The sequence below is a fragment of the Harpia harpyja genome, chromosome 4 (genome assembly GCF_026419915.1).
Source record: "Harpia harpyja isolate bHarHar1 chromosome 4, bHarHar1 primary haplotype, whole genome shotgun sequence".
Taxonomy (NCBI): domain Eukaryota; kingdom Metazoa; phylum Chordata; class Aves; order Accipitriformes; family Accipitridae; genus Harpia; species Harpia harpyja.
Window position 1 is genome coordinate 69,678,459 of NC_068943.1, and position 12,100 is coordinate 69,690,558.

General features: G+C 39.3%; 1 protein-coding gene across 1 annotated transcript in view; it reads left to right on the forward strand.

Annotated features, from left to right (window-relative positions):
• Positions 1-12,100, forward strand: part of NOX3 (NADPH oxidase 3) — a 39,425-nt gene that overhangs the window by 13,372 nt on the left and 13,953 nt on the right. Inside the window, exons 6-9 of the mRNA XM_052785783.1 lie at positions 1,497-1,678; positions 4,455-4,584; positions 7,728-7,820; positions 8,989-9,242. Coding sequence (XP_052641743.1) covers positions 1,497-1,678; positions 4,455-4,584; positions 7,728-7,820; positions 8,989-9,242 — 659 coding nt within the window. The remainder of the gene's footprint in view (positions 1-1,496; positions 1,679-4,454; positions 4,585-7,727; positions 7,821-8,988; positions 9,243-12,100) is intronic.

A 12,100-nucleotide genomic window follows, 5' to 3' on the forward strand; every position in this document is an offset into this window, starting at 1 on the left:
GTATTTCTTTTATTGCCCACTTGTGTCTCAGTAGCTACACTCAGAATTAATAAATTATGAAGGAAAACAAAAGATTGCTTCTAACTTCAGAGAAGAAAGTTCTGAGAGCGACAATTGAGGCTTTCTTTTCAGTTTCATCCTACCCCTGTAGTAGCAATGTACTAAGTGTCTTTGACATTTTTCCTTGTTTCATCTCAACATTCAAACTAGCTGCTGTAGTGGAAATGTTCAAAATATCACCTAGATCAATCCTGTTAATATGTAATAGGATCTGAACACACTCTTCACAGGCACCAATTTGAAAATGTACTGTGTGCTGTCAAGTGTAAACATTTGAAAGAATGATTTTACTGTAAAAAGTGACTGTAAAAATGGCATTGTGGAATTTTATCACCTCTAGGATTTCCATATCAAATGAGTACAATATAGTGGTTTTTTCTCCTAGTGTATTAAGCTGTAGAACCAACTGAGGATCCAGAAGGCATGCTGAGCTCCTTCATTCCTGTGCATCAGCACCAGGAAAACAGACATATATGCTTTGCAGGCCAAATGGGGACTTTATTTACACACTGCTGGCATATTTAGCTTGAGCCTCATCTTGCGTGTGAGATTTTTACTGCTGTTCTTCATGATTTGCACTTTACAACTGACATCAGCATCTGACTGTTGTGTTCAAAATAAATCTTCATTCTCACTTCAGTTTATTTTGGTGGGTTTAGACAGGTGTAACAGACCTGTGCTAATGTCTGTGAGTCATGAACAAGAAAGAACATGTTCTAGCCCAGCATATTAATGTTTCATCACTGATGAGCATAAAAATGTAAATATAAATATGTCTTTTAAAAAATAAACCCAAGTATTTTCCAATGTACCTCCAGCTAAATGTAAGGAACAGGTAAATGAGATACGCTGTTTAGGTAAATGAGAGCATGCCATTTTTATACACCATTTCAGGGCTGCTAAAAACCCACAAACTTTGAAGTAAAATAAGTACAAAAGAGCTCCACACCATTATGGTTCCAGGTGTCTTAGCACCTCACTTTATCACCCTCAAATGAATAAGCTGGTTTCTAGTGCTGTTTTGCTTATTACATCTCTAGGTTTAATCTTCTCATTTCTCTAATAATTTTCCTTTTTTTCTGAGACACTTTTTCATAAGCAAAATAGATAAAAGTACTAATGAGACTGTCTAATTTCCTCCTTTCAATTCCTGAAATAAGTAAGTGGCAGCAAACATTTACACATCTGTCTGGGATAAGCCTGAGTGGAAATAGAGCAGAAGAATATTTTTCCATGCTCTTCTGTGGTAAAATGGAGGTTTGCCTTGCATCCATGTCTTGTTCTGGTTTTGTTCCTATGCTGAAAATATTTCTTAGATTTTGGCTTTATATGTAATAGCAGCAACAGTAACAATAGTAACAGTAACAGAAGTAGTAATAAAAATAACAATTATAACAACAATAACTACTAATACTAATAATGTATTCTTATTCTAGAACACAACAGGAGAGGTACTAACCACCATAGCTGGAATAACTGGAGTTGTGATAACTGTGGCTTTAATTCTGATCATGACTTCATCCACTGAGCTCATCAGAAGGTCATGCTATGAAGTGTTCTGGTATACCCATCACCTCTTCGTGGTTTTCTTCATTGGTTTAATAATCCATGGTATGGGGTAAGTGTCTGCATAAACTACATGGGGTATATGTACACAGTTTGAGATGAAACATGATTCAAATCTATAATCCTTTGCTTTTCTATTAACAAACTGCTGGGATCTTTGCTTGGAGACAGATTGCAAAATGAAAGCATTTTGGAATTAAAACACACCACTTTTCTGTGGACTAAAAGTGTGGTTTAGTTCTTTTAACCACTCTTCTACCATCTGACAAACTGCACCTTATCAATGCATCAATCTGAATGAATTTTCATCCCTGGGAACTTGGGGCATTACAGATTAGGAATCAAACCTTTGTGGATTCAAATTAATAGGGGATAGACCTTCTGCTCATAGCTCTTGTCAGGCATTTTGCGAGAGAGCTTGTACAAGCCTGACAAGCTTTCAGCATGTCAGCTACCCTATGGTGGATGTCCCTGTGCCCATTCTCCTCTGCATCCATAAATGTAAAGTGGTTTTGACATTCTTTGTGGGAAAAAGAACCCCAAATTTCCTCACCACAGAAAAAAACTGCACAGTAGCAGTAGGCACTATATTACAAACCAGGTTTAAATGACTGCAGTAACAAACAACTCAAGTTTATGACTAGTCCAGTCAGGTGGCTTTTACGGAGAGGGATGACTGCCAGGTCACTGACTGTCTCCTTGTTCCTCAGCACAAGAGGAAGGTTCATCCTCTTGGTGCAGGGCTCTGGTTCTTACACCGAGGGACAGCAGGTTCAGGGGAGCCTCCCTGAGAAGCTCAGGGACTGCGAAATCCCCTGTCGATGCAGAGTTAGAGTAAGAAGGTGCCCAGTGCTGAAACATTTTCATCTTCCATTTCCAGCTCCACTGACATCTTCTGCTTCTTCTCCCTTTTGTGCTTTCCCCCATTTCCTTTTCTCATTTCTTTGTGATACTGTTAATGTGAATCTACAGTGGTGCATCTACATTGACATTTTAATTCAGATAGGGAGTGCAGTTTTGAGGCAAATCTCACGGTCCTCCTCACCTCCTAGGTTTGGCTTATACCATGGCGCAATCCCTGGACTGCATAACACAGAGTGGTTTGGGATGAAACTACACTGACAGGAATGCATCTCTGTGTGCCAAGCACTAACAAGTGATCCATTCACAGGACCAAAACAGACCTAGTCCTAAGCCTTAGGTAGCCCTCAAATGTGTTCATTGCAAGGCCCTCAACAAAGACTGCTTTGGTCCATAGATCTTTTCCTGCTGACTATCTAGCGTACACATGGCCTCAAGCTGTAGGTAAGCTTTTCTAGACCTAAGGACAGAGTCACTTGGTGTTATCATAATACACTTTTTATGTCTGTTTCGTAAAACATTCAGATGATATTGGCCACCACTAAAGTATGTACAGACCACTACTCTTTGACACAGAGGAACTTCCTAGCCCACAGCAGTGTGTGTGTGCCTGTTCTCTGGAGGTATGTGGTGTCACCATGGGGCAGGGAGCAGGCCAGTACAATGTTTTCTGGCGTGTTACTTTTCTCACCTCTTTCCTTGTGATTTGAGAGCTGCCACATTCAGTCTGGCTTTGAGTGTTCCTGAAATTGGCCCAATTAATTAGTTGCAAGTTTCAGAGGCACAGCTGCAAACAAATGCTATACACTGTATCCTGGCCTGATTAAAATGGCCCCCTCCCCTCTCACTGGCAAATCTTTTAGAATGCAATTTCAAACAACTATAATGAACCCTTTAAACCTTCAGCTTTGTAAGCTCCCTCTGCCTAGCCAGCTGATCGACACTCCTCAGCAAGAGACTTCCCCAAAAAGGGGACACTTATTTAACAGCCCTATTGATAGCATTCAATGAGCATGCTGCTTGCTCCAGGCTTGGAGTGCGCTGCAACAGAGCAGCTCCCTGCTGCCCCAGCACATCCCTACCACTACCCCATTTATGAAAAGGAGTCAAAACGCAAGGTTTCATCCAATTCCCACCTCTTCCTCCTTCCCAGATGACTGAACAAAACTCGCTCAAGCCTACCTCCTTTTCTGTCTTTCTGTCTGAACTGGTGGCAGCCGATGACATTGCCACGTAAAAGAAGGCAGCACTTCTTATCTCCTTGTCTCTTGTTAGACTAGTGGGCAGGACAGTCTAACGTTGTAGAGCCAAAGTAAGTATGGAAGAGAAAATTCAGAGGAACAATATGAAACAGGGTTTCCCCATAAAGTCTTCCTTCTCTACCAAAAATCAACACCAGCTGAAACCCATTTAAACTGAACAGTCAGGATTGATATGTTTGGGAAAATTCACATCATTAACATTCTCAGAAGTAAAGAAGCTAGACTTTAATATGTTTAGAGAGTATACATCTAATTATGGTCCTCCAACTTTATTTGCAGCTTTTAAAAATGCATTCAGAAAGCAGCAAAGGAAAGAGAAAGTCTGTCACTATTAAATTTTATTATTTTTCTAAAGAACAGCAGATGCTCTTATACAGAGGAGGTCAAAGTGCCTGCTCCAAAGAACTTGGAAATCATTCTAATTTTGCCATAAACAGCAAAATGTAAATTTTCTACGCAAGGACTCTCTACACTTCAGCTACATTGATGTATACCAATACTATAACACACTTCTTGCATTTGGTCAAAAAGTCATGGCAAAGCTAACGAAAGGTAATCTGAACAAGAGAGCAGAACAGGGTTGAAATGGCCAGTTCTTGAACTTTCAGTTATCTCCTGATCTGCATTCGATTACTAGGGCAAAACCTACAGATGCACAGAAACCTTGCAAAGAGGCATATCACTGATGAACATTTTTGTTTTAAGTCAGCTTGTCCGAGGTCAGACGTCTCAGAGCCTGCTGCTTCACAATGTCACTTACTGTAAAGATCACTACTTGGAATGGGAGAACGCCACTCAGTGCCCTTTGCCGCAGTTTTCTGGCAACAAACCTGTGGTAAGAGTGATGTTTGTCTTCTGTTTTTAACTTAATGTTCTTCCTTGGGAGGCCAAATGTCTTGGGGAGCAGAGGGCTGGAGTGTACGCTACTGACTGGCACTTAGTGTCATGTTTAGAGAGTAGTTGCACATTTCTGTTCCATGACCTCTCCCTGTGCTTTAAGATAGTGATCCCGACCTCCTCTGTCAGTATAGACAGGTACAGATGAAGAGTGATGTATAAAATTTTGGTGTCATTAATAATAATTTTTATTTCTGGAAGATCCTTTAGTTAGGCAACGCTCCCTTTGAAGGGTATGGATTTCAGAATTGTACTCTGTTTAAATCTGTTGTGTACATTAATTTTGAATTATTCAGTATCACCAATATCCTTGATGTGTTCATTGCACAAACGTAGCCTCCAAGTGAAAACCTTATGAGGGTAGACATACAGAAAATACAATGGAACAGTAAAGCTAGGGATGCAAATTAATATTATTATTTTAACTAATAGTACTTTAATATGGATAGTCTAAATACCAAGGGAGAATAAGTTGGAGATAAAATTATGTCCTTGCTTCGGGGCACATGCTTCATATTGTCCAGCCTTGATGTCTTAAGTCAGGTAATAAGGAGAGAGTTTGAAACAATGAATTATGAAAGGGAAAGGCGAAAGGCAGGAAAAATGTCCCACGGAAGGGTAGTTTTGCTGCAACAAGATTGCAAATCCACAGGGGGTAATTAAGTAGCAGACTTGTACAGTATGTCAGATGTCTAGCATCCAAACAAAATCATTTAACATTTACAGCTCGAGATTTAGATTGCTCATATGCAAGTTTTTGTTGTTTCTTCCAAAAAGAGAAAATATACCAGAGGAAATCCTAAAGTAAAGGAGAAAAATTAGCATTCAGTGTCTTGTAGCTTTTTTAATGGCTGACATAGATTTTTTCTTAAACTAAACTATTGTTAGCCACTATCCAATCCGCATATTAATGAGAAAATGAATGCCTCTCTAAAAATTTCAGCTACAACGTCGCCATAAAAATCAATACATGGCTACGCACCATGAATATAGACATGAGCTTGCTTCCAACAGCATGTCTTGACATTCATTATCATAAAGCTAACTGGAGAGAACTTCCACTTCTCCGTGTTAAACCTATTTTGCCACACTTTCCTGCATACCCAAGGCCATACTAGCAAAGTCCCATTACTTTAAATGAATTGTGATAATACCATATGGCACATAGATCATCTATAAGAACAGTGCTTTGCTGGATGGGTAGTGTGCTATGGTGTGATACCTGCTAGACACCGCAGATAGATAGCACAAATTCATTCAGAGGCTAAAAAGCCATGACAAGGCTTGCGCGGCACCGGCAGGGGCAGGTGCAGGTGGGACTGAGCAGGGAGGGCACAGCCTCGTGCACAGCTGGGATTGCGTGAGGTGACACCAGACTGCACGCCCCACTGGCCACGGCTCCCGGGGGAGGCTTCTGCGGCGGAGCCCCTCGCTCAGTCATGCCACATCTGCTCCCCTCCTCCATATTTCAGCAGGTAGGAGCCCGATCTGGCTCGCACTGAGGACAATGAAGCACTTGTGTTGTACCCAGGGTGTCTGGACTTTTATCCTCGCAGCCCCTCCTGAGCCATCGCTGCCCCATCTCAGTTCATTCTCATTACAGGAGGAAACACCACTTGGGCAAGAATACCAATGCCCTGATTAGCCGGCCAGGAGCCGTATTGCCTAGCAGCCCATCCCTCCTGGTGGATGCCCTGTTGTCCCAAACCAGCCAAAAGATATTTTGGACTCAATGCTCCATTGCACTGGAGCGATGGCACCTTTGAAATCTCAGCTGAGCTCTCTCAGAGGGTAGCCCGCAACCTTAACATTCTTGTCACATGCTTTTATTTACAGGTAGCACAAATGGAAGGGAGGAAAAACAGGTCTCATCATTATTGTGGCTTGATATATGCAAATATATTCAAGACGTGAGATTACCCACTGTGCAGAGACACCTGTAGTATTTAGGGACAACGGATGTGTTGAGTTTCTGCTTTAACTGAGAATCTTCTGGCTTAGGCTGGTTTCTTCCCATTATTAAATCATGCATTTTTTTTAATTTAATTTTCGAGACTTAACCTTGGGAAATTGCCACTCCATCCTCTTAGCACTTTCTAAGAAAGCCATGTAAGTTTATGGCTTGCTTCTCATAAAAGATACTTTATAACCCCTGTTACCCAGCTTGTGGAGCAAAGTCAATGTTTCAGCAAGTAAAGTTACTCTTTGGAAATTTTAAAAGCCACTTGATTGTGGAGTCTTCAGTTTGCTAGAATGAGCTGTGTAATTAACAAAACTGGAAATAAAACAGTATCTCTTCTAGAAAAAAAAAAAAGATTTTTTTAAATCATGAAGATTCAATTACATCTAATTATCTTAGCTACCAGTGCAACTCAGTGAAATCATCAGCTAGTATACTTGAATAGCCAAATATCTTTGATTGTTACAGTGATCAGTACATACGATTAGCAAGTACAAGCACAGCAATCATCTGCAATACTTAAAGTATGACCAGCTTAGTATCCTAGATCAAAAAACCACATTTATTGATACAGAGCCAACTAATGGATTAAATGAAAACGTATCCCATTCCTCTAATTGAATATTTGGGACTTAATGTTTTCTCATGCAGCATCAGAAAACTCACAGCTGACAATAAAAGCTATTCCTATCTGACCCTTCTGAAATATTTTAGACATTGAAGAGCAAAAAAATAGTAAGGCTATGGATAATATTGTATAGATGTATGCATCTATACATCTTCAGGTCTAATGACAACTATATGTAACACCTAAATAGATTAATCCTTTTGCCTTTCAGTAGGAAAAGATTTTAAAGGACTCTTCTTGGCCAGAATACAGATAGATATTAGCGCCGCTTTTGGAGTGCATCTGTGAAGGAGTCCCATATGTCTATTCCACAAGAAAGCCAGAACTGCTACAGTAGCAACAGAAATACTCTCTTGAGAAAGGCGAACCAAAAATCACAGAAGAGAAATCAAATAATTTCATTTTAGGCTACCTGCTGATTTAAACCTGAAATGCAAAATATTTTTTCAGACATTCAAATAAATGTTGTTTTTTAAAATGAAACTTTCTACAGGCTTGGATGTGGGTCTTAAGTCCTATGGTGTTGTACATCTGTGAAAGAATTGTTAGATTCTGGAGATTTCAACAGGAGGTGGTCATTACTAAGGTACGTAACATAGCTTGCATGTCTGCGTAAAAGAAATGTTATGTCAATGACTTTTTTTATCTTTTATAGGTAAATTCTCTATATTATGACCTCATTTTTCACTCCTAGCTTCAGCAGTTCCTCCATCATTACCACGGTTTCAGCCAAGTATTGATTTTAGGTTTTGCATTTATTCCAATAGCAAGTCCATAAGAATATTCCATACAGGACCAAACTTGATTAATGAAGTACCAGACTTTACACCACCATAACACAAACATCTGCGCAGAGGGTCTCTCTTTTTAATGAACTGAAACCATGTTCCACTGCAGTAAATGCCCTCGACTTCAGTAGAACACGGTTTTTACTTTCAAATCTGGAGGCTTCCAAGGAGATTAAGGGTTATATTATCAGTTAGCATAAATAGTCGAAGCTTCATTAATACTACTGTAACAATGTATCCCAGTTGTAAATATCTCTGTGCGCTAAGGGCCTATTTAAGTCACAGCAGAATGGATGGGGAATGGCGCTATTGAAGCAGCCAAGTCCACACATATCAAGCTGGCAATCAGAAACAGGCTTATCTTGTGTGAGAGGAAAAGCATGTTGGATAAGTCTTGCTGCTGATTTCACAGAGTGGCTGTGATCTGAGAATCTCAGTATACTATGTGTGACATATAAAACTGGCTGCTTAACTGAGATTACCTCTTAATAAAAGTATATTAGAATTGAGCTCACTGGGCTCTTTTCTTCTTGCCAAACCAACAATAATCCCATGCATGTTAATTGTGTCACATGAGAGTAATCCCATGCATGTTAATTGTGTCACATGAGAGTAAAACTGGGAAATTATTCCAGACAATTAAGGAATACTTTTTCATAGGCTCTATTAAGATAGAAAGTTGACAAATTGTTGAACCATTACAGCCTTTCCTCTGTCTTTTACACTCACAAAGCAAACTGCCCCACGATACACACTGTACGTGCTCTCAAGCTATTGGGCAGCAACAGCACTGCAACATGCAGTTTAGGGCATAATCTACAGGACATTTAAAAATTACTGTGCATCCCAATTTGCATTAGCTTGTGGTTGAACTCAAGCAGAAATGGTTGCAAAGTCACCTGTAATCTAATGGAAACAGTTACTCTTCTGAAGGAAAATAAAACAGGTCCTCTTATTATTGTTCAGGTGGTGACACATTCCTCTGGAGTTCTTGAGCTTCACATGAAGAAACACGGCTTTAAAATGGGACCTGGTCAATATATCTTTCTACAGTGCCCATCTGTCTCACAGCTGGAGTGGCACCCTTTCACCCTTACCTCAGCTCCCGAGGAGGACTTCTTCAGTGTTCACATACGGGTCGCCGGGGATTGGACTGCAGCTCTCTTCAAGGCCTTTGGAGCAGAGGAAAAAGTTTTCAAGGAATTGTGGATGTTACCAAGGTTTGAATAACAAACAATACATTTTAAAATGTTAATTCTACATTTTAAAATAAATGTTAACATTTTAACTGTAATTAATTTTGTGTGTGTTCTTTATGATACAGTATTAGATCATAGTTCTGGATCCATAAATATGCCATTATGCTAAAAAAACCACAAATACACATAGTCATGAATATAGGCCAACAGCTACCAAGAAGATGTGATGACTAATCCAAGATGTAAAGTCCATATCAATATCTACATCTCTGTTGCTATCATCTAAATCTCTAACATCTATATCTACACCTAAAGATACCCATTTTGACAGATAGGTGCTTAAGAACTGAATTAAAATGACACTGGAAGCTGTCTGCTAGCTTTGTGCCTGTATGCTTATGCTCTGATGGCACCCATCACCTGCCATCCAAAATTCCAGCTTTTCCCTTTCAGTTACTTAGATATTTTGTGGCCCCAGAAACTTCCGCCTGAGCCTTACTTCTTTCCAGCAGTCTCCCTCAACTCTGTCTCCGGTTTCCAAACCCTGCTCCACTTTATAAAGGTTATTGGTGTTCAAATTCTGTACCTGTGGCATCTTAATCCAAGCAAAAGCTTGATGCTGTGTTGTTGCAAGTCAGCAACTTAGTCCGCTGAAGTTAATGGAGCCATTCTGACTTACACTAGCTAAGCACCTGGCTCTATACGTAATGGATTCAAACCATGTAGCTCCTTGCAGGTGTAGTGGAGATTTTCAGCACAGGATCATTTCAGTTCTGGTGGAATGCGTAGGGCCTGGGACTGAAAGGACTGTTTTCCCCCTGGAAAATTGCTTTTGATGAGGGAGTTCTAGTAAAACTGAACAGCAAAAAGCACTTGTTTAACTACATTTATATAATTTAATGGGACTTGGATGATAAAGAACATTCCCTTAAAAAGCTTATAGACACCCCTGAGCTACAGAGGTGTACTAGAAGGTGGGAGCAGAGAAGAAAGTCTGGTCCAGTCCCTGCATTTTATCAGTTAATAAGAATTAGGAATGAAAGCCGTGCCTTTGTTAAAGGCAACTGGAATGAGAAGTATGCCGTTTCAGCAAAACTGGAGCAAAAATGGTCCAAAGTGATTGACAGCCAGTGTAAAGAATGAGAAAGAGAAAAATGTTATCAAATGTTGCTGGCCACAATGCAGGCCTGAAATTAACAGCTTTGTTAGATATATAAACACTCTTCTTTTTAATCTTGTTAGGGTGCCTAATGCCATCATTCAGTTGCTTTCTTGCAATATACTAAAAAGAATATTTCAATAGTTAAGGTAGCAATAAAGCAAAAACCAAGTCTTTTTCACAGATATCAATATCTAAAGATAAACACCAAATCGGTGACTGTATTAAAAAATAACATATAGCAGAAACTGAGCAGAAGACAGAAGACATAGCAACTGAATGATATGGTAAGGTTCTAAAAATAAAATATGTAATTAATAAAAGAAGACTAAAATAAAATGTACATGCATTTATACAGGTAGCAAAGACAGTTAGTTGTGATTTCTGGGCAGTTTGAGAGAGAAGACCATAGAATAGACTATTTCTGTGAAAATAATCAAGTTCCATATTATGCCTCTTTGGGATTTTGGCTCACTTAATTGCTGTTTTAGCACATTGTCCCAAAATCTAACTTCTCTTACAGTCAGGTTACTACACAATAATGCTGATCAGCAAATGTTTAAATTCTAAAAATAATACAAGAATCCGTTAATATTACTTTTCCAAAACTAAATACTGTCCCTGCCTTCCCCAAAAGTATAATGCTTCTTTCTAATGAAATTGTGTAGATGAACACAAAGAATATGGACAATCCAAGCCACAGCTAGAAACAGTCTATAGCCCTATTTTCTACTCCTCCCTTGGCAAATGCAAATGTAATATTTTTTGTCACTTTGTTTACTACCTTCCTCCCTTCCTCCACCGGCTCTAGATCAAATGAATGGGTTGTATAGGTCAGTTTCTCTTTCTCTGCTTTCTCCTCCCTACTTCTGTGAGTCTTTGTATTTGCTAAGCTCTCTCTACAGCACCAATGACGGGATCTCTGTCACCTGAGGATTTAGGAGCAGACTGACAAGACAAATCTCTGTAAGGAATGATTCAGAAATAATTGATCCTGTCTTGTAGCACAGAAACAGATTAAAGAATCTCTTGAAACTCCTTCCAGATCAATTTTTTCTCAATCTACTAACACTAATGAGAATTGCTCCCAAGCCCACATTGAACTACATAGAAAGTTTACCTGAAAGCTGTTCTTAGGCACTTTACATATATAGCCTAAAGTAACCGAATTTTACAGGAAGTTTTGAGTGCTCAAAAAGTACAGGGCTGGGCAATAACCTGAATAACAATACATATTTTAAAAAAAAGATTATTTTTTTTATACTCAAGGCCAGATTTCCAAAAGTTATCCCCGAGTAGCTGTTTCATTTGCTACCGCACTTGTAGAGCATTTGGAATATTGAAATAAAAGTGACAAGTACAAATGAAAGGGAAAATGTTTGCTAGGACTTCACGTATACTTTAAGAAAGCAACAATAGGGTTTCAGGTATGTTGTGTCCCTATATTTGTGTGTACCATTGCTTGGTGATCCCCCCTTCTTTTCCTGTTAAAACATTTCATTCTACCTATGTCTGCATATTTGTTTGTAGTATTTGAGCTGAATTTTAAAGATGATTCATGCTATAAAGAGCACAAAACAACGGAAGATCTGGAAGAACGAAAACTTAATTTTTCCTAAGGACTGGGTGTTAGTGAAACCATCTTCCAGAGCACTTATGCTATTTAAAGACAGACTGGACAGAGCACTCCAAAGTACTGTGTGTATTTACGTTCCATGTT